Genomic DNA, 22,974 nt, shown 5'->3' on the forward strand with positions numbered 1-22,974 from the left:
AACTTATGAATGAAGAAACATGTAGAAAAGTAGTCAGAAACCTATCTTTTAAGGTCAGAAGACCATCATCCTTTGAAAGCAAAAGAAATTTCAATAACTAAGAAACTGCTTTACTTCCTCAGATTTAGTGTCTGAGACTTAATAGAACCTAATGGGGTTTTTTTCCAATTTAATTAGTTTAGAAATGCATCTCTATACTCCTAAGATCTAATTCAATTTTCTGTTTTCCCTTTAATTTATTACAAGAAAGAGAGACTGTTAGAAGAGGACTCACAAAGAGTAATAGGTAAGGGTAGGAAGAGAGGAACACCCTATAAAGAAATCCTCTTATTCTATAGAACCCAGTCCAAATATGTCACATTTTTATAAAGTTCTAACACCAAATGAGTAATTATTTGAGAGAGGCAGAATTACGAATCATACTTACAGGACTTGGCATCTTTTAGGACTCCTAACTCTGTCATTCCAAATCCTGCCACACTTCTTGAGTGAGAGAAGGTCCTCAGGAGAGTATTCATATATGCAAGAGCCAGTCAATTTTGAGTTTTAGAATAACTTGCTTCCGTACTGTACTCACCAAAATGAACCCAATGTGGGTGGTGATTTTAGATGAAGATAACTAGTCATTATTTCTAACAAAGGCATTGGTCAAATGCAGACCTCAAAGAGTTTGAGGTGGAGAGACAGAGACAAGCTTGCTAGTTGCTTAAACAACAGACTCCAGATTAAACCAATAAACCAAAAAAACAATTTTGACTTATATGTTCCGTTTCTGCTTTATTTCTTATTTTATTTTCTTTTGGGGTCAAAGGAGATGGGAGGGAGACTGAATTGTTGCACAGCTTAATATTAACAAAGAATCATCTGTTCTTTATAAAGTTTGTCCTTGTAACAATAGTACCATCTCCAGTTTCCTTTTTGGTTATGATGGAAGACTTACAGTTGGGATGAAAGCTGCCATGAGGAATTTCAACTGTCTAGACATCTGTTGGAGGTCTCTCCTTGATAAAAGCAACAACAGCTGATAAATTGTTGACTTGCTGACTGATAATTTCATCTTTCTCATTATTCTTGGTCTGATTATGACCAAGGGAGGGCACTGGTGGGTGAATTGGAAATGACAGAAATCTTAGAAGACTGATCACACCATCTAAGAGTCCATAATGAGGGAAAGGGCAGGGGGAAGTAGCAAAAACTTGACTTTTGGAAGCACATGTTTCAAAGAGTTCAAAGATAATCTACTTATCATCCCATATGCTGAGAATCTCAAAAGGGAGTTTGGAAAGGGAGGTTCTCATAGACAAAATTCTGGTGACTCTGTTGTAATTGGTTCCCATGAGAAAGAAAGAAGAAAAATGTCTAAGGAGAACAAAGTGGCTGAATAGAGAAATCATGATATAGTGGAATGAGTACTGACTCCACAGTCAGGTTTTAGAAGGAAACATACAAGAAACAGAAAGGACAAGTAACTGAAAAATGAATACAAAAGAATGTCTTGAGGTTTAGTTAGAAGAATGACAAGAAAGCTCAATAGAAGCTAAGCCTTGAAATAAATGCAAAGGGATTTGTGTCTTAACTATACAGGGTGTCTTAATATTTTAAAGCTGCACTAAGACTTTCAGAAGTCTTTCTATTGAAACAAAGTGAAGAAAAGGGAAATGCTAGATATAAGTGTGGAACCCAGGCAGGAAGTTCTTGTCATTCAGTCGTGTCCAACTCTTAGTGACCCCTTTTTGGGGTTTTCTTGGCAGAGATACTGGAGTGGTTTGCCATTTCCTTCTCCAGATCATTTTACAGATGAGGAAACTGAGGCAAACAGGGTGAAGTCTAAGGATGAATTGGAACTCAGCAAGATGAGTCTTCCTGACTTTGGGCCCAGCATTCTATCCACTGCGCCCCCTAGCAGAACATGCAGGAAGATTCTGATATTTTCTAGCTATGGTAGGCAAGTCATTTAACCTCTGTGACTCAGATTCCTCACTTATAAAATGTACATAAGAAAAAGAGGATAGGGGCAACTAAGTGGTGCAGTGGATAAAGCACTGGACCTGGATTTAAGAGTACCTGAGTTCAAATCCGGCCTCAGACACTTGACGCTTACTAGCTGTGTGATCCTGGGCAAATCACTTAACCCCAATTGCCTCACAAAAAAAAAACCCAAAACAAAACAAAAACAAAAAACAGGAAAAGGGGATAGCAAAGGATGAGCCAGATAGATGGTGTCATGAAAACAATTAACATGAAGAGACTTCAAGGGACTGTAAAAGAAAGAAGGACCTTGCACCCTATGTTCCATGGGGTCATGAAGAGTTGGATGTGACTGAGCAACTGAATAACAACCCCCTCAGAAAAAAACACAATATATGTGTGTGTGTGTATAGATATATATCTATATCTATATCTATATAGATATATAGATATAACCTATATCAGATTACCTGCTGTCTAGGGGAGGGGGGAGGGAAGGGAGGGAGGGAGAAAAATCTGAAATTGTAAAGCTTGTATAAACAAAAGTTGAGTACTCTCTTTACATGTAATGGAAAAAATAAAATACCTTATATGTAAAATAAAAATAAATAAATTTTAAAAAACACACAATAAAACCTGTAGAGCTTACCTCAGAGAGTTGCTGTAAGGATCAAGTGAGGTAATGTAGACACAATATTTTGCAAACCTAAGAGCACTATATATAAATTCAACTATTATTACTGAAAGTATTCTTGACATAAATAGGAAGAGAAGAGAGAAAACAAAATCATTCAACTCTAGAATTACTTCTATTTTCTCTACCAAGGAGAATGATTTTGATAATATAGAACATGAAAGCTGGAAGGAGCTTCATCCTAATCCAACCCCTTCATTCCATAGATGAGGAAACTGAGCATCAGAGTGATAAAGTATCTTGTCCAAGGGTCACATAGCACCTTAGCGGCAGAATCAAGACTAGAACCTCCTGACTGCAGACCAATGCTTTTTATTTTTTTATTTTATTTTATTTTTGGTGAGGCAATTGGGGTTAAGTGACTTGCTCAGGGTCACACAGCTAGTAAGTGTTAAGTGTCTGAGGATGAATTTGAACTCAGGTCCTCCTGAATCCAAGGCAGGTACTTTATCCACTGCGCCACCTAGCTGCCCAGACCGATGCTTTTTAACATTGCATATCAGGTTGAAAGTGGAAAGGATAAACAAAAGTGATTAACAAGTAATTGAAATCCAAAATAAGTGAGGAGAACATCTTGTTGTTGTTCAGTTGTGAATTACTCTTTATGCCTCCATTTAGGGTTTTCTTGGCAAAGATCCTGGAGTGGTTTGCCATTTCTTCCTCCAGCTCATTTTACAAATGAGGAAACTGAGGCAAAGAAAGTAAAGTGACTTGTCAAAGGTCACACAGCTACTAAGTGTCAGGCTAGATTTGAACTCAGGATGATGAGTTTTCCTGACTCCAGGCCTGGCTCTCTATCTACTATGCCATCTACAAAATACATATTGCGAGTAAATTAGAGATAATCTTGGAGGGAAGACACCAGAAGTGATGATGGACTGGAAAAGGCCTCATGCAAAAGGGGAAATTTGAACTGTATCCTGAGCCATAGAAACGAAGAAGCAGATGTGGGAATGGAGAGCATTCCCTACATAAGAAAAGGCCAGTGAAAACGCACAGAGAGAAATCATGTCTATAAGAAATAGAAAGAAGGCCTGCATCCTGGGTCATAGAGTACATAAAAAGGGATAAAACCTAAGAATGGAAAGGTAGGAAGAAGTTATCTGGTAAAATCAAATAAAAGATTTTATATTTATCCTGAAGTAATAGGAAGCTATTGAGTATTTATCGAATAGGGTAATGACAAGGTGATACCTGCCTATCTCACTTTGATGGCTACATGAAAAATGAACTAGAATCAGTAGAGACTTGAGGCAAGGAGACCAATCAGCAGGCATGAGGTGATGAGGACTGTAAGGGGCTAAAAATTCTAGCTATGATGTCTAAAATCTAGTGAGTGGTTGCCCCAAATTAGAAGCTTTAGCAAGTGTTTAGATTTTTAAGAATTTATTAAGGAGCAATCAGAAGTAGGTGAGGAGAGAGAGAGATAAAGATCTAACTATTTTAAAGAGACCCCAGCATCTGACCCGCCATACCAAAGTCAGGAACCCAAAAGACCCCAATGCTTCCTCCTCCCAGAAGCCTCCTCTCCAAGAGGAAACAGGGCCATCCACACATACACACACACAGCTCCAAGATAATTGGTTGGCAGCCCTGATTGACAGAACTAATAGGCAGCTCTATAGATGCAAGTTCTGGATGCTGGCCAGTTTCCAGATGCTAAAGTCACATGGCTTCCAAATTACATGTTCTTTCCTCATGGCGGAGCCTCCCCGCAATATCTCTCCAGCAGGGGGTGCCACTCCAATTCTCACAGGATCTTCATCATGGTGATACATAAGTGAAGAGCAGGGGCAGAAATGAGGGATGTTAGGAAGGTGGAAATGACAGGACTGGGTAACATATTTGATATGGGAGATGAAAGTGAGCAGGGAAGGACGACACCTAGGTTGCTAGCCTAAGTGACTAAGAGTATGGCAGTACCCTCAACGGTAATAGGGAAGTTGGTAAGAAGGGAAAATTTGCAGGGAAAGAAAAGTTCTATTTTGGATATGATGAATTTAATATGTCTGTGGGACATCCTATTTGAGTTCAATAATCAGCTGGTGATGTGAGACTAAATTCTAGAGATGGTTTAGGGCTGGGTATATGGGTGTTTCTGTGTGTCTGTCTGTGTGTGAATCATCTGCATAGAGATAATCATTGAACCCATGAAAACAAGAGAAATCTCCAAGTATAATAACAGAGGTAGAAGAAGGCTATGGGTGGACCTTTGATGGATACCCACATGGGCATGATCTTTGCTCTGGGCTGTGCCAGCCTCATGTCAGATCCCTGGTAGGGGAGGTTCAATTTTGGAATAAAATGGCATACATGGGTCATTCAACAGTTAAAAATAGATTCACAGGCAGCTAGGTGGCACAGTGGATAAAGCACTGGCCCTAGATTCAGAAGGACCTGAGTTCAAATCCGACCTCAGACACTTGAAACTTACTAGCTGTGTGACCCTGGGCAAGTCACTTAACCCTCATTGCCCTGAACCAAAAAAAATATATAGATTCACAATGAAAAAAGAATATTAAGGAAGGTGGTCTAGCCATACCATATCTCAAAATGTATAATAAAGTGGCAGTTATCAAAACAATCTAGTGCTGCCTAAGAAATAGAGTGGCAGATCAGTGGAATAGATTAGGTACACATTACATTATAATAAATAATCATAATAATCTAATATATGATAAACCCAAAGATCCAAGTTTTAGAACAAAAATTCATGCTTTGACAAAAACTGTTGGGAAAACTGGAAAACAGTATGACAGAAACTAGGTATAGTCCAACATCTCACACAATATACCAAGATAGGGTCAAAATGGGTCCATGATTTACACATAAATGGTAATGCCATAAGCAAATTAGGAGAACATGGAATGCTTTATCTGTCAAATATATGGATAAGTGAAGGATTTAGGATCAAAGAAAATATAGAGAACATTACAAAATGCAAAATAGATAATTTTTATTACATAAAATTTAAAAGGTTTTGCACAAACAAAACTAATGCAAGCAAATTTAAAGGGAAAGTAGAAAACTGGGGAAAATTTTTACAAGTATCTTCGAAAGAGGCCTGGGGCAGCTAGGTGGAACAGTGGATAAAACACCAGCCCTGGAGTCAGGAGGACCTGAGTTCAAATCTGGCCTCAGACACTTGACACTTACTAGCTGTGTGACCTTGGGCAAGTCACTTAACCCCAATTGCCTCACCAAAAAAAAACCCCGATATATATATATGAAAATTGAGGGGCAGCTAGGTGGTATGGTGGATAGAGCACCCTCCCTGGAGTCAGGGGGACCTGACTTCAAATCTCACCTCAAATACTTAACACATACTAACTGTGTGACCCTGGGAAAGTCACTTAACCCCAATAGCCTCACCAAAAAATGTGTGTGTGTGTGTGTGTGTGTATGCAAATTGTTTTAACATAAAATTGATGGAGACAGAGAAGATAGTCAACAAGAATAGGCATTGAGAACACCTCAAGTTAATTCATCTGAGCAAAACTCCCTTGCCTGAATTGTCCATCTAAATCTATTTCCAAGCCTCAAAAATCAGCCAGGTGTTGGTCATAGCTCTTTTATACTCAGGTAATGAGGAAGTGGTGTCAATAGTCTGAGTCTTTAGTGCTTTGAGCCAATCAGATCTCAAGGATTGTCTCAATAGCTTTTTTTTTTTGTCTCAATAGCTTTTTTTTAAAATTTCTTTTGTTTTTTTTTTGGATTTTGTGAGGCAATTGGGGTTAAGTGACTTGCCCAGGGTCACACAGCTAGCAAGTGTTAAGTGTCTGAGGCCGGATTTGAACTCAGGTCCTCCTGAATCCAGGGCCGATGCTCTATCCACTGCGCCACCTAGCTGCCCCATCTCAATAGCTTTTAAGGAAAAAGTTGCCTAACTTGGATGGGGGACAGTTAGCATATTCCTCCTGCCACAACTTGGATGAAGATCTAGCAAAGGAGACTGAGAAGCAGTTGAACATGTAAGAGGAGAACCAGGAGAGAATATTGTCATGCAAACCTAGATGGAAGAAACATCTGGGGAAAGAGGGTGTTTTACTATGTCAAAGGCTATTCAGAGGTCAAGAAGGATGAGGATTAGGAAAAGGGGGATTGGATTTGGAAATTAAGAGATCATTAGAAACTTTGGAGAGAGAGGTTTTAGTTTGAATGATGATGTAGAAAGTCAAAATTCATGGGGTTTAGAAAGGAGGGAGAAAAGGGACAGGTATAGCTCCTCTACCTCCTGAAGTGCTTGGAAAGCTCACTTTTTTATCCTAAGTATAGGATTTTAAGGTGGTGCAGTGGATAGAATGCCTGGCCTGGAGGCAGGAAGATTCATCTTTATAAGTTCAAATCTGTCCTCAGATACTTACTAGCCATATGACCATGGACAAGTCACTTTACCCTGTTGGCCTCAGTTTCCTCATCTGTAAAATGAGCTGGAGAAGAAAATGGCAAACCACTCCAGTATCTTTGCCAAGAAAACCCCAAATGGTGTCACAGTGTCAGATGCAACTGAAATGATTGAACAACCATTAAATTTCATATTGTTCACTTTAGTCCACTCTTCCGGAATATTCAGATAATTTTGGATACTGGTCCTATCAACCCATCCAATGTATGTGCTATTTTTACCTTGGGTGGACAATCACTTAACTTCTAACTTGTCAGCTCCCTTATTTGGAAAAAGAGGGTATGAAACAAGATAGCCTCCAGAATCCCTTCCAGCTCTAAATTTATTATTTTTTTCTTCATAGTATTTTTATTTTCTAATTACAAGTAAAGGCTGTTTTCAGCATTTGGTGGGGTTTTTTTTGTTTGTTTGTTTTGGTCTTTTTGGTTTTTGTTTTTTTGGTGAGGCAATTGGGGTTAAGTGACTTGCCCAGGGTCACACAGCTAGTAAGTGTCAAGTGTCTGAGGCTGGATTTGAACTCAGGTCCTCCTGAATCCAGGGCCAGTGCTTCACCCACTGCACCACCTAGCTGCCCCATAAGATTTTGAGTTCCATTGAAGCTATGAGCTCCAAGTGGTGAGTTAAAATATGAACTCTGCTCTTTTGAATTAGCTGAACTGGAAGCAAATTTGGGGATTGTATAGACTTAGGTTAGAGCTAGGAGGATTATCCATATTTCTTTTCCCCTATTCCCTTGTCTTTTATTTTATTAATTTCACCCTTGCTGTTTACTTTATTCTCATGGTATATGAATGTGGTGGATATTATTGTTAATATGTATTTCTCTAATTGTTTGTGGTTTAGAGCATTTATTCAATGCTTCTTGCTAGTTTGGATATCTTAATTTGAAAATTGCCTGTTCATATCCTAATAGATGCTCTTCATGAGCTAAAATAACACAAAACCCAAAATTTATCTGGCAGCCAACTTTCTGGTGATAGGCCTCTCTGGAATTAGTTATATTGGTTTTCCACTGACAGGGCCATAAATGAAGTCTTGACATTTCCAAATATATACCTTGCCTCTTTCCTACCCACAAAGCAATTCTGTAGAACGAAGAATAAAAAAAAGGAAAAGAAAGCAGTTTAGGAAACCCAGGTAGCATATGAGTCAGTATATATAGTGTTCCCCAATTCTTCAAAGAAGGGAGAGAAAAAGCCCTGGACTTTATACACCTTTGGCAACCCTTCAAGAACTGGCATCACTTCCAAGTCACAATGAGGCATCTGAATAGGCCCTTAGCAGAGGATATGGACAATACACCATTTATTTACAAACTACATTACTCTTGTCTAGTTTCTCTGGGTCTTCCTCTAGCTAACCCAGAAAGTTCTTGTCACTGGTTATTTTGTAACCAACTAGTTTATTCATAAAGTATTTACTCAACTTTTTTAATAGGTGTTCAGGTCTATAAGGAATACTTGTGGGCAAGTCAGCAGGAGCTGTGGGCCACAGCCGAACAACTGAGGCCCCTGGAACCTGGTTCAAAAATCTGGTGGCCAAGAAGGACAGTGGAAAAACCTACCTGCACCGGCCGGGAGGGCCACGAACGGGTCAGGCAGGAATGGATGCCAGGAGCGGGCGCCTGGCTGGCCAAGCGCACCCAGACAGGAAGTGCAGGGTGGGGGATCTCCACACACCATAAAGGCCTCAGAGTAAAAAGCCGGTCACACAACACCTATACCCCTGCACAAGAAGCCCAAAACAGGGACCCTGGTGCCCCCAGAGCAGACCTCAACTTAAAAAATAAATAAATAAGCTGCAATAATGAATAAGAAGCAAAAAAGAGCCCTCTCCATTGAGAGCTTCTGTATCAATAGGGAAGAAGCCAGCGCAAACCCAGATGAGGACAATACCCTCAAATTGCCCCAATGTGAAGCCTCACGAGGGAAGGTGAATTGTTCTCAAGAACAAAAAGCCTTCCTGGAAGAGCTCAAAAAGGATATTAAAAATCAATTGAGTGAGGTAGAAGAAAAATGGGGAGAGAAATGAAAGCAAAACAAGAAAACTATGAAAAAAGAATCAGCACCTTGGAAAAGGAAACACAAAGATTGACTGCAGAAAACACTTCCTTAAAAAATTCACTTGGCCAAATGGAAAAAAAGGTGCATAATCTTACTGAAGAAAACAATGCCTTAAAAATTAAAATTGGACACTTGGAAGATAAGGAATCCATGAGACACCAGGAATCAGTCAAGCAGAATCAAAAGAATGAAAAAATAGAAGGAATACTTGTAGATATCGGAAATGTGATCCTTGTTCTAAAGAAGCTCACAGTGTACTTCAGTTTGTCAAGGTGACGTTAACATAGAAGAAAACACATTCCTTGGCCTTTAAGTGATACTGTTGAATCTTTTTGTAACTGGGCTTTGCACATTCCCATACCTCCTAAGATAGAGGAGAACATGAGAAAAGTCAAGAATTTACTTTGAGGAGTCCCCTACCATGTGGGTGGGAGCAGCCTCTTCCCATTGGCTATGTAGCTGGAACAGACGACATGTTTTAAATAACCAGAATGAGACAGTCTCAGTCTCTCTAGCGGTATCTGGGGAGTGACGGTCCTATTGGCCCAAAGCTTAGACACCAGGCACTGGTGCCTTTTAAACCCTGTTGCCCTGGGAGTTGGGTTTGATGTTTGGATATTTTTGTTCATCCTTTTCAGCTCTAGGTGTAACTAGAGAAGTCCCTGGACCCATGCATTTGATCCATGATGACCTCAGGGATAGAATACCAGGCTGAATGTTGGCACCAGCCTAATGGATGAAGCCAAAGAAGCTAGAGTATCAGCATACAAGACCATAGGACTTCAGACTTGGCGGGGGACCATGCTATATAGGAACTGAATTAAGATGTGAACCTAATTCCCCTCCGTTGAGGCTGAGGTGGTATAATGGGGGACTATGCCCCCCAGATGTTGGGAGCGGGGAATGATTGGGGGGTTTTTACTGTGTTTTTGAAGTAAATATTCCTTTGTAAAAGCTCATCTGACTATTAAGCGGTTAATAGAAGCTAGGGTATAAAGGACCTCCAAAATTGGTGAATCACAGTCGAGGTTTGTGCCAATGGCAGAGACTAGACAATGTCTCCAATCCACTTAATGGTACCAGAGAACCCTGGGGAAGGAGTGAAATGCAACATACCTGTATATAACATTTATAGCATTCTGTTATAAAAATTTTTGTTGAAAATCTCTTAATAAAACTCTCTTCTACAGGGCTGACCCTATGCAAAATAGTGAGGGAGATAAAGTTTGTCTTCCTTGTGGGGGTTTCAATTCTGCTACCTTCTCTTCCTCCTCTTCACCACCCACTCAACCACCTATTATCCTCTGTATCTCTCCTCCACCCATCATTAAAATGTTCTCTCACATTCTCCAGTCACATAAACAGCATAGATAATCATAACAGCTTATTATGTTTCTCCTTCCAATCCCCTCATTTTCTTTTTAGTGAGAAATCAAGTCTAAAATCTAAGGAATTGAACTCTAATTTGAATTTTTAGCCCTGGGATGAGGAAGGGGCTTTACCCTACAGCAGGCTTCCTCTTCCTCTTTTGTTTACCTTTAAGCAAACTAGAACTAGATTCATTGCCACCCATTTTTCTCTTTTAAGAAGAAAAAAGTATCCAGGTGCCAAGATATCCAATAACTTTAGCTTTCCAGGTTTCTTTACATGGAAGGAGCACTCATACCAGGGAAAATGTTCAATGATTAAGATAGACTGTTCATTTTGATGATTGATACTTCTGGAGACAAAAGCTGCAAGCCTTAAACATGTCAACCCATTAAAAATATTCCCAGTTCTCTGCTAAGAGGTGTAACAATTGTATTTTAACTACATTTCATAGATTCGAGAAATTCATTTTGTCACTCCCTCCCCCACCCCCCACCATTTTCTAAATGGGAAATGAGAAAAGTATGTCCCCAAAAGGCTGATTTCACTAAGGTGATAGTTAATGGCAGAACTAGGATCAGAACTCAGGACGCCTAACTTTTTGTCCAGTGTTATTTCCATTATATTGTGAATTTGACTGTTTATTTGTTTTTTCTTTTTCTTCTTTTCTTCCTTCCTTCCTTCCTTCCTTTCTTCCTTTCTTCCTTTTTTCCTTCTTTCCTTTCTCTCTTTCTTTTTTGGTGTTTTATATAAGAGGGCCACAGAGAGTCCATCAAAAAAATTATTGGAAAAATTAATAAATTCAGAAAAATTGCAGAATATAAAATAATCCTACAGAAATCATTAGCATTTCTGTATATGAACAAGCAAAACCAACAGAAAGTGTTAGAGAAATTCTATTTAAAATACTTTTTTGTTATTAAATTTTATTTTAATGAATGGAATAAAATAAGCATTTCCATAACATAGTACAATAAAAAGATGATTGCACCAAAAAGTACAAATCTAATTTGCACAACTTTCTATTCCTTTCAAATATATAACAAAATTATCATGTAAATTTCTTTTTTTTCTTCTCTACTCCCCTTCTATACCCCCCACCCCACCACCCTAGAGATGACTATTATTAGACACAAATAGGTATATATATGTAAAATTACTCTACACAAACTTATATTTATAAGTTCTCTGGATGCAGATAGTGTCTTTCTTCATATGTCCTTTATAGTCATTCTTAAAACAATATTGCTATTACTCTCTAGAATGTTACCTTGGTTTTGTTCATTTAGTTCTTTATTATTTCATGCTAGTCTTTCCATTTTTTTCTAAGATCATTGAGCTCATCATTTCTTACAGCACAGTAGTATTCCATCACAATTATATGCCACAACTTGTTTAACCATTCCCCAATTGGTGGGCATCCCTGCAATTTCTAGTTCTTTGCCACCACAAAGAGAGTTTCTATAAATATTTTAGAACATATAAGTTCTTTTCCTTTTTCACAAGTCATCTTTGGAAATACATCTAGTAATAGTATTGCTGATTCATAGGGTATATATACACAGTTTTATAACTCTTTCAACATAATTCTAGATTGCTCTCCAAAATAGTTGTATCAGTTCACAGTTGTACCACAGTTTGTGTCCCAATTTTTCCATATCCCCTCCAACATTTGTCACTTTTCCCTTCTATCATTTTAGCCAATCTGGTAGGTGTAAAATGATATCCCAAGGTTGGTTTAATTTGCATTTCTCTAGTCAACAATGATTTAGAGCATTTTTTCATATTAATATAAATTGTTTGATTTCTTTGTCTGAAAACTGCCTGGTTATATCCTTTGACCACTTATCAATTGGAGAATGACTTGTATTCTTATAGATTTGACAAAGTTCTTTATATATTTGAAATATGAGACCCTTGTCTGAGAAACTGTCTATAAATTTCCCCCCCCCCAATTTTCTGCTTTCCTTCTTATCTTAGCTATATTTGTTTTGATTTGAACAAAAACTTAAATTTAATGTTAACAAAATTATCCATTTTTCATCTCGCTCTGCTCTGTCTCATGTTTATTCCTAAAGTATTCACCTCTCAGTCTGTTTCTTCAAATAAACTTATAACATCTCTCTTTATATCTAGGTCATGTATCCATTTTGACATTATCTGGGTAAATGTTGTAAGATATTGGTTCATGCCCAATTTCTGCAAAACTATTTTCTATTTTTCCCAACAATTTTTAACCAAATAATGAATTCTTATTCCAAAATCTTTTCTTTATATTTGTTGTAAATTGTATGTCTATTCTGTTCCATTAATCTACCTTCCTATTCTTAGCCAGTACCAGATAGTTTGGATAATTACTGCCTTATAATATAGTTTAAGATCTGGTACTCTAAACTTCCTCCCTTTACATTTTTTCAATATTTACTTTCATATTCTTGACTTTTTGTCCTTTCAAATAAATTTTGTTATTATTTTTTTCTAATTTAGGAAAATAATTTTTTAGTAATTTCCTACTTTATTCTAAAAACACCACACACGTGTTTTATACTAGCAACAACAAATAGCTTCTCTGAACTAAAAAGTCAGTGGTTAAACCTCTATTTAGGAGCATTGCTCATTTGTGTCATATTAACTTCCTGTGGTTATTAAAGATTTTTGTTTCTCATGAAGAGCAAACCATTCTCTCCTGGTTTCTCTACCCCTCTCTCCCACTCATGTCCTCTTAGTCTGTGCCATCTGGGGTCCTATCTCCTGTCAGAACATTATTCTATCCACTTACTCTCCATCTCTCTCATACACAGCATTGCTTACCTACTATTCCCTCCTCATCTCCTCTGGCCATTGCACTGACCTACCCAACCTTGTCCAGTGGACTCCCAACTCTCTTCTACTCTATTCCCCCCATTCCTGCAGATTTGTGGTTTGGGGATCATGAAATTTATGACCCCCCCCCTCACCAAAAGAGTTACCAAATATCTAGAAAACCTGGACTGTGGAAACAGAGAACAAAGTAATGGGTACAGCAGAGGACATCGGCCTGTCACCTGTTTCCACAACTTAGTTAAATTCCTAATGTCCCCATGCTATGTGTGAATGTGCCTGCAAGGCATGAGCCCCCCACCCCAACCATGCTTAGAAAAATAACTTTTTTAATATAATGAAGCATATAGTCATAGTCATACCCATTGATTATACCCTCTAGGCTTGACATGTCAATCAATCAACAAACATTTAATATGCACCTACTATGTGCCAGAAACAGTACTAAGTGCTGGCACATGTAGGTATTTAATGTCTGCTGTTTTACCTTGTTTATGAGCATAATAATAGCTAACATTTATATAGTATTTTAAGGTTTCCAAGCATCGAGAGGCTCAGTGTAGTATAAGCAGCTAACTGGAAGAGAGGATAGGACATTGGGCCTAGAGTGAGAAAGACCTGTCTTCAAATCTGGCTTTAGACACTCATTAGTTGTGTGACCCTGGGCAAGTCACTCAACCCTGTTAACCTCAGTTTCCTCAACTATAAAATGACTTGGAGAAGAAAATGGCAAACCGCTCCAGAAAACCTTATAGGGAGTCACACTAAGTGTTATATATGACTGAACAACAATAGTTGTGAAAGCCATTTATATTTATTATCTCATTTAATCCACACAACAACCCCTTGAGATTGGTGCTATTATTCTCATTTTATAGTTAAGGAGATGGAGGCTGAGAGGTTAAAGGATTTGCCCAGGATCACACAGCTAGTATGTATCTGAGGCTAGTTTTGAACTCGGGTCTTCTGAAAACCAAGTTCATTTCTCTATCCAGTATGCCACTCCCTGGGACTCATTTCTTTATCTGACAAATAAAGAGGTTGGACTAAATTCTAAAGTTCCTTCCGACTTCTAAGTTGAGTTTATAAACATCTCCTATGAAGCGACCAATTCCTATTGGGAAGAATACAAACATTTGCATGAGGCTACCAATTTATCTCGTTTGCTTTTTATGAATAAGATATAAAGCACAGGATCCAGAATGTCCCCAAGAGTCATTAGACATAAAGAAATTTCACTAAAAAGGAACAGCGCTACCTCTTTTCCACAGAGATCTAAATCATCCTTTCCGCTTTCTAACAAATTCTTATAGAAGGTTGTTGCTTGATAAGGTAGAAAGACCACAAAGAATGTCACCATAGTGAGAAGAATACAGCCATAGACTTGCTTCTTTGTCTCCAGATTTCTCACTTGCCTGACTTTGCACAGGATGCTGACATAGAAAAAGCCTATTAATCCGATTGGTCCAAAGAAAGAGAAGAACATGGTGGCCATTTTGAACAGGGCATACTTCGGTGAACTTGGGTATCCTTCATGGCAGAGTTGGGTCTCTTCTTCTCCTTCAGACAGAAAGTGGGAGCCCATGGAGCAAAAGAAAACTGTAACTGCCCAGGCAATGAGGCTGGTTTTCACAGCCACGCCCACAGTGCCCAGGCCATGACAACGTAATGGGAAAGCAATGTGAAAGTAGCGCTCCTTGGCAATGAGGCACAGGAAGGCAATTTTGGCATACAAATTTGTGCTGAACAAAAAGCCAACTGCTATGCAGGCTTCCTTCCCTAACACCCATCTGTGTCCCAGGTAGGTATAGTGGATCCAGAATGGAATCATGAAAATCTGAAGGAGGTTGGCAGCCACCATGTTTATCATGTAGATGCTGAGAACATTCTTCATCCTGACCTGGAAAAACAGAACCCAGGCAGCCATGCAATTCAGGGGCAAACCAAGTGACACCACCAAGGAGAACACTGAGATGCGCATAGTCTTGGAAATCTCAAAATCCATAGAACACTTTGTCCCATTTGTGTCATTCATTTTAAAGAAAATCTTTGCATGTGTCTCAGAAGAAATTAACTTCTCTTTCTCTCTCTTCCCCCTGGTTTTAAAGCAAGTATATAAGTCACCCTCCTTGAAAAACACTTAATGTTCTTTCTCTTTGGGAAACCTTCCTTTAAGAAGAGTCCAGGTCTATTAAAGTTCCTACAAAGGAAAGAAGGAAACAATAGTAATAGCTCACATTTCTAGAGTGGTTTAAGGTTTTCCAAGTGTTTTCCTCATAACAACCCTGTGAAATAGATAGGCTGTGCATCATTATCCCCATTTTACAGATAAGGAAACTGAGGTTCAGGAAATTGCACAACAGGGTTACACAGGATATTCTGACCACAAGCTCAGATGCCTGACTTCAGGATCTGTGTTCTTCCTTTTACATTCTTACTGCTTTGGTTATCATTCAACAGCTATTTATTAAATAGTTGCTACACGCATGCAGAATACTTTATTTATACATATGCACATATACACGTATGCTTAGGTGTGTGTATATATGTACATGTTATAATGCATTGTGTATATATATACATATATAGACAGATATAGATAGGTAGGTTGATAGGTAAAGAGATGATAGATAGATAGATAGATAGATAGATAGATAGATAGATAGATAGATAGATAGATAGATAGATAGATAGATCGATTGATCAGGTAGGTATCCCAGAGGACAGAGTGTTGGGCATGGAGTCAGGAAAATTCATCTTCCTGAGTTCAACTCTAGCCTCAGACACTTAGTAGTTATGTGACCCTGGACAAGTCACTTAACCCTGTTTGCCTCAGTTTCCTCATATATACAATGAACTGGAGAAGGAAATGGCAAACCACTCTGGTATCTTTGCCAAGAAAACCCGAATAGGTAGCACAATGGATAGAGCACTGGCCCTGTATTCAGGGCCTGAGTTCAAATCTGACCTCAGACACTTGACACTTACTAGCTGTGTGACCCTGGACAAGTCACTTAACCCCAATTGCCTCACACAAAAAATAAAAAAGAAAAGAAAAAATAAAGTAATCTAGTCCCTACCTTCCTAAACTGTGGTTCACCACCCCATATGGGGTCCTGTAACTGAATGCGGGGATCATGAAAAATTTGGCAACAGTCAAAGGTTATGTATACCTATTTTATATGCCTATATGCCCAGGGTCATGTAAAAATTTCTCAGGTGAAAAGGGGTCGTGAGTGGAAAAAGTTTAAGAAGGCCTGATCTAGTCCAGCCCTCTGATTTTGCAGAGGTTGACACTGGAGGCTTAAGATGTAATTTGTCAAGGATGACACAGGCCTCCCTTTCCCCTGATACCTCCTTCTTCTCTCCTATCTCACATAAAGAGAAGACCCTTCTTGCCAAGGCAAAGCCCTCTGCCTATACCCTTGATCCTATTCCCTTCCACTCTCCAGCACGTTGCCTGCTTTATCATCCCCATTCCATCACTCATCTTCCATCTCTCCCTATCGACTGCTCCCTTGCTGCCTATAAAGCTGTCTCCCCATCCTTTAAAGAACCCTGACCTCATCCTACCACCCCTGATAGCTTTCATCTTGTATTTCTCCTCCCCTTCATAGCTAACCTCCTTCAGAAAGCCTTCTACACTCATGACTCCTCTTCCTCTCTTCTCACTCTCTTCTAAATCCTCGATTTCTCACTCTTTTTCACCCCACATGTCAAATCTGTTGTCATTTTTACCTTCACAACATCTCTCATATCAGTCTCTGCTCCCCTCACATAACTGCCACCTTGGTGCAAATCCTTATCACCTCATGCCTAGACTATTTCAATAACCTGTTATTTGATCTCCCTTCCTCAAGGTCCTCCTAACTCTGGTCCATCCACCACTCAGCTGCCAAAATGATTATCCTAAAGCACAATTGTGACCAACTTACTCTCCTGATCAATGAACTAAATGGCTCCCTATTATCTGCAGCTGGTTGGCACTGTGCATAGAACAATGGGCTTGGAATCAGGAAGATTCATCTTTATGAATTCAAATCCTGCCTCAGACACTAGCTGTGTGACCCTGGGCAAGTCATTTCACCCTGTTTGTCTCAGGTTCCTCATCTGTAAAATGAGCTGGAGAAGGAAATGGCAAAACACTCCAGTATCTTTGCCAAGAAAACCCCAAAAGGGGTCATGAAAAGTCAGGCATGTTAAATGACTGAGAAACAACAAATGATCTCTAAAATTCCAGATAAATCTTCTGGCTTTTAAAGCCCTTCACAAGAGAGCTCCTTCCTACCTTTCCAGTGTTCTTAGACTTTATTCCTTCCCACATACTCTATGATCCAGCTACACTGGCCCACTTCTATTCCTTCATTCCATTTCCTAACTCCTTTCCATTGGCATTTTCATTAGCCTTTTTTGATGGCTATCACCCAAACCTGAAATGTTCTTTCTTCATTACCTCCATCTCTGGCTTCCCTGTCTTCCCTCAAGATTCAGTTCAAATCCCACCTTCTACAAAAGGCCTTTCCTGATGTGGCCCCTTTACCCTCCCTTTCCCCACTCTTCCTTGAGGGCAGAATGATGGTATTTGTGGGTTGTTGTTGTTGTTTTTTAATATCCTCAACACTTAGTACGATGCCTGCTACATAAGTGCTTAATAAATGCTTGTGAGCCAAATGTTGACATAGCTACTAAGTGGCAGAGCTGACTCTGAATCAAGTTTTCTTTCCACTGTACTACAAACTCTCATGTTCATCCTACATATCCTATGGGGATATTATAAGGAAAGCACCTCATAAGCCTTAAAGAGATACACTGACATTAGGAGGGCAATTCAAATGAGGATTTTCCTTGAGGGCACATCTACCAGATATGACACTCAGTGGAATAATAACAGCACCTTAAGTCTCAAAGTCAGGAAGGAAGGAAGGAAGGAAGGAAGGAAGGAAGGAAGGAAGGAAGGAAGGAAGGAAGGAAGCAAGGTCATCCTTCAGTATGTAACAGAAATGCTATGTTCTCAAAAATATTCAAATTTGGGGGTGGGGCAGCTAGGTGGTGCAGTGGATAAAGCACTTGAGTTCAAATCCAGCCTCAGACACTTGACAGTTACTAGCTGTGTGACTCTGGGCAAGTCACTTAATCCTCATTGCCCTCCAGAAAAAAAAATGAAAAAAAAATTCGAATTTCCTGAATGTTTCAGCACTACACATTGACCATTTGTATTTGTTCCAAAGAACATGGATGATCGTCAAATTATATACATTTTTCTGAAAGCAGCCTGGAAATCTAGACATATGCTTTAAGGGGTTGGTAAAGACAATTTTCTGTCTTCTCTCTAATATATTACATTAAAAAATGATTGTTAGAAGAGGAATCACAAGTGGAATGGGTAAGGTGGGAAAAGAGGAACATCCTAAGAAGAAATCCTTTTCTATAATGAACATATTATAATAATTTTTTGATCATGTTCATCTGATTCCTTGTCATTTTACCTCCCAAATTCAACTAAGAGGAATTAAAAATAAGTCTTTAAACTGTCCACAACTTCATGCTTCCTTCTACAGATGGCAAGGTTTTATGCTTACCCTACCTTCCTCTGACTCTCCTTCATCAATTAATCAATTCACTTGTTCATTTATTCAAAAACTGAATAAAGACACAGATATTATCCATAATTCTGTGTATATGTCGCATGTATAGCATGCATATATAACCTCATCTTTTGATTTATACAAAATCTTCATCCAAATTGAAGCTGTTCTATATCAAATAGACAAGCCCACCTCATAAAGGTAGATTATGGGCAGGTAGGGTCCTGGGGCATCACAGTGACAAGGGGCTCACTATGTTATTTTAAAAGGAATAAGTTGGGAGTGGAGGAAAGCAGAAAGTAAATTAGGCTTGACCCCCCCAACTATTTGTCACTCCTCAGTGAGGGTCCCCTGTGCCCAGAATTGATCCATCCCCAATATCAAAGGTTCACCTTGACTGGGAACATTGTCTGGTTATTCTGAATACCTGGATTTGGCTGGGGATTGGTATTTGAGGAGTTGAGAGTGAGCAGGACACAAGAGATGCTTATTGGAGTTCTAGTCAGAAGATCCTAGAATTTAGAGCTCAAAGGGACTTCAGAGATCCAATTCCCCTCATTTTACAGATATGGAAGCAAGGTTGAGAGGAATAAAATGGCTTGCCCATGGTCATAGCCCTAATAAGCAGGAGAGCAGGTAGAAATGCTCCAGGAAATGCCATGGAGATACAGCTAAAACCAAGTCTGTCTTTATGGAAGTCTTTCATTTCCTCATCATTCCCTCTTTTAAATAGGTGAAATTTCTTAGTCTGTTTAAAGTCCTGTAGGGGACACAAATCTTTATTTACTCTGTCCTCAGAAGAGTCAGTGACTCCATACGCCAAGTAAGGAGATTCCTTAGAATAAAAATATGCTTTCACTTGAGAATGATAGCATCTTCTGATACTTTGTCCAGATGGAAGCTTATTGACTAAACTTATGAATGAAGAAACATGTAGAAAAGTAGTCAGAAACCTATCTTTTAAGGTCAGAAGACCATCATCCTTTGAACACACACAAAAAAAATTTCAATAACTAAGATACTACTGTACTTCCTCAGATTTAGTGTCTGAGACGTAATAGAACCTAATGTTTTTTTCCAGTATAATTGGTTCAGAAATGGATCTCTACACTCCTAAGATCTAATTCAATTTTCTGTCTTCCCTCTGATGTAATACAAGAAAGAAGAGTAAGACCCTATAGAGAAGTCCTCTCTTACACTAAAGTACACACCCCAAATATATCACAATTCTAAAGTTCTAACACCAGATGAGTAATTCTTTGAGAACGGCAAAATTACAAATCATACTTACAGGACTTGGCATCTTCCAGGACTCCTAACTTTGTCTTTCCAAACCCTGCCACATTCCTTGAGTGAGAGAGGGTCCTCAAAAGAGTTTATTCGTATGTGCAAAGGCCAGTTAATTTTGAGTTTTAGAATAACTTGCTTTTGTATTGTACTCACCAAAATGAATCAAATGTGGGTGGTGATTAGTCAATATTTCTGACAAAAGCACTGGTCAAATGCAAACCTCAAAGAGTTCAAGGTGGAGAGCTTAAGAGTTGATTAACAAAAGACTGTATGTTAAACCAATAAACCAAAAAAATTGTTTGACTTGTATGGTCCTTTTTATTTCCTGTTTCTGCTTTATTTTTTATTTTATTTTTTGGCAAAAGATAGGAGGGAGACTGAAATGTTGCACAGCTTAATATTAACAAGTCTGTGCTTGCAACAATGGTACCATCTTGTTTCCTTTTTGGTTATGATGGAAGGCTTACAGTTGGGATGAGAGACTAAAGCTGTCGTAAGGAATTTCAATCTGCTGGAGGTCTCTCCTTGTGAAAAGCAACAACACCTGATAAATTGTTGATTTTCTGACTGATAATTTCATCTTTCTCACTATTCTGGGTCTGATTATGACCAATGGAGGCCACTGGTAGGTGAATTGGAAATGACAAAAATGTTAGAAGGCTTTAATCACACTATCCAAGAGTTTGTGATAAATAAGGGAAAGGGCCTGGGAAGGGGGGGGGGGGTAGCAAATCCTTGACTTTTAGAAACATACACTTCCAAGAGTTCAAACATAGTCTGCCTATCATTCCAAATGCTGAGAATCTCAAAGAGGACTGAGGAAAAGGAGGTTCTCAAAAGCAAAATTCTGATGTCTCTGTTGCAATTGGTTCCAATGAGAAAGGAAGAAGAAAAATGTCTAAGGAGAATCCAGTGGCTGAATAGAGAAATCATGATATAGTGGAACACTTATTGACTCTACAGTCAGATTTTAGAAGGAAATATATAAGAAATAGAAAGGACAAGTAATTGAAAATGAATGCAAATGAGTAGCATAGTCTTGATAGAAGAGTGACAAGAAAGCTGAAGCTCAGTAGAAACTAAGCCTTGGGGCAGCTAGGTGGTGCAGTGAATAAAGCACTGGCCCTGGATTCAGGAGGACCTGAGTTCAAATCCAGCCTCAAACACTTGACACTTACTAGCTGTGTGACCCAGGGCAAGTCACTTAACCCTCATTTCCCAGAAAAAACAAAAACAAAAAAAGAAAGAAACTAAGCCTTGAAATAAATGCAAAGAGATTTGTGTCTTTTAGCTATACAGGGTCTTTTTTTTTTTTTTGGTGGGGCAATGGGAGTTAAGTGACTTGCCCAAGGTCACACAGCTAGTAAGTATCAAGTGTCTGAGGCCGGATTTAAACTCAGGTACTCCTGAATCCAGGGCCGGTGCTTTATCTACTGCGCCATCTAGCTGCCCTATATACAGGGTCTTTTAATATCTTAAAATTGCATTAAGACTTTCAGAACTCTTTGTATTAGAACAAATTGAAGAAAAGGGAAAGTCTAGACATAAGTGCAGAACCCAGGCAGGAAGTTGTCATTCAGTTGTGTCCAATTCTTCATGACCCCCTTTGAGGGTTTTTTGGCAAAGATACTAGAGTGGTTTACTGTTTCTTTCTCCAACTCATTTTACAGATGAGGAAACTGAATCAAATAGCAAACCTCTCCAGTATCTTTTTTTTTTTCAATTTTTAAAATACTTTTATTTCAAGTTTTTTAGTTCCAAATTCTATCCCTCCCTCCCTAAGACAGTAAGCAATCAGATATGTTATACACATGGAATTATGTCAAACATTTCCATGTTATTTTACACTATTAACTTTGCCAAGGAAACCCCAAATGGAGACACAGTCAGACACAGCTAAAAAAGAACAATAAGATGTTCTCCTCACTTATCTTGGATTTCAATTCCTTTTTTTTTTCTTTTTCTTTTTTTTTTTTTTGGCGAGGCAATGAGGGTTAAGTGACTTGCCCAGGGTTACAGCTAGTAAGTGTCAAGTGTCTGAGGCCAGATGTGAACTCAAGTCCTCCTGAATCCAGGGCTGGCGCTTTATCCACTGCGCCACCTAGCTGCCCCTCAATTCCTTTATTTATTTATTTATTTATTTATTTATTTATTTTAGTGAGGCAATTGGGGTTAAGTGACTTGCCCAGGATCACACAGCTAGTAAGTGTTAAGTGTCTGAGGCCGGATTTGAACTCAGGTACTCCTGACTCCAGGGCCAGTGCTCTATCCACTGCACCACCTAGCTGCCCCTCAATTCCTTTTTTAATCACTTTTATTCATCCTTCCACTTTCAACATGATATGCAATATGAAAAAGCATCGGTCTGCAGTCAGGAGGTTCTCGTCTTGATTCTGCTGCTAAGGTGCTATGTGACCCTTGGACAAGATACTTTATCACTCTGATACTTAGTTTCCTCATCTATGGAATGAAGGGGTTGGATTAGGATGAAGCTTCTTCCAGCTTTCATGTTCTATATTCTCAAGATCATTCTCCTTGGTAGAGAAAATAGAAGTAATTTTGGAGTTGAATAATTTTGTCTTCCCTTTAATCTTCCTATCAATGTCAAGAACAGTTTCATTAATAATAGTTGAATTTATACATAGTGCTCTTAGTTTTGCAAAATACTGTCTACATTACCTCAGTCAATCCTTACAACAACGAGGTAAATTCTACAGGTTTTCTTATGTTTTTTTGTTGCTCAGTCATTCATTCATGTCCAACTCTTCATGATCCCATGAA

At 38.8% G+C, this 22,974-nt stretch overlaps 1 protein-coding gene across 1 annotated transcript; it reads right to left on the reverse strand.

Annotated features, from left to right (window-relative positions):
* Positions 1-14,432: 14,432 nt before the first annotated feature.
* On the reverse strand, positions 14,433-15,353 carry LOC122746578 (ovarian cancer G-protein coupled receptor 1-like). The gene has a single exon (XM_043992310.1). It carries the CDS (start codon positions 15,351-15,353, stop codon positions 14,433-14,435), a length of 921 nt encoding a protein of 306 aa, XP_043848245.1.
* Positions 15,354-22,974: the final 7,621 nt, after the last annotated feature.

Source organism: Dromiciops gliroides, chromosome 3 (assembly GCF_019393635.1).
Source record: "Dromiciops gliroides isolate mDroGli1 chromosome 3, mDroGli1.pri, whole genome shotgun sequence".
Lineage (NCBI taxonomy): Eukaryota > Metazoa > Chordata > Mammalia > Microbiotheria > Microbiotheriidae > Dromiciops > Dromiciops gliroides.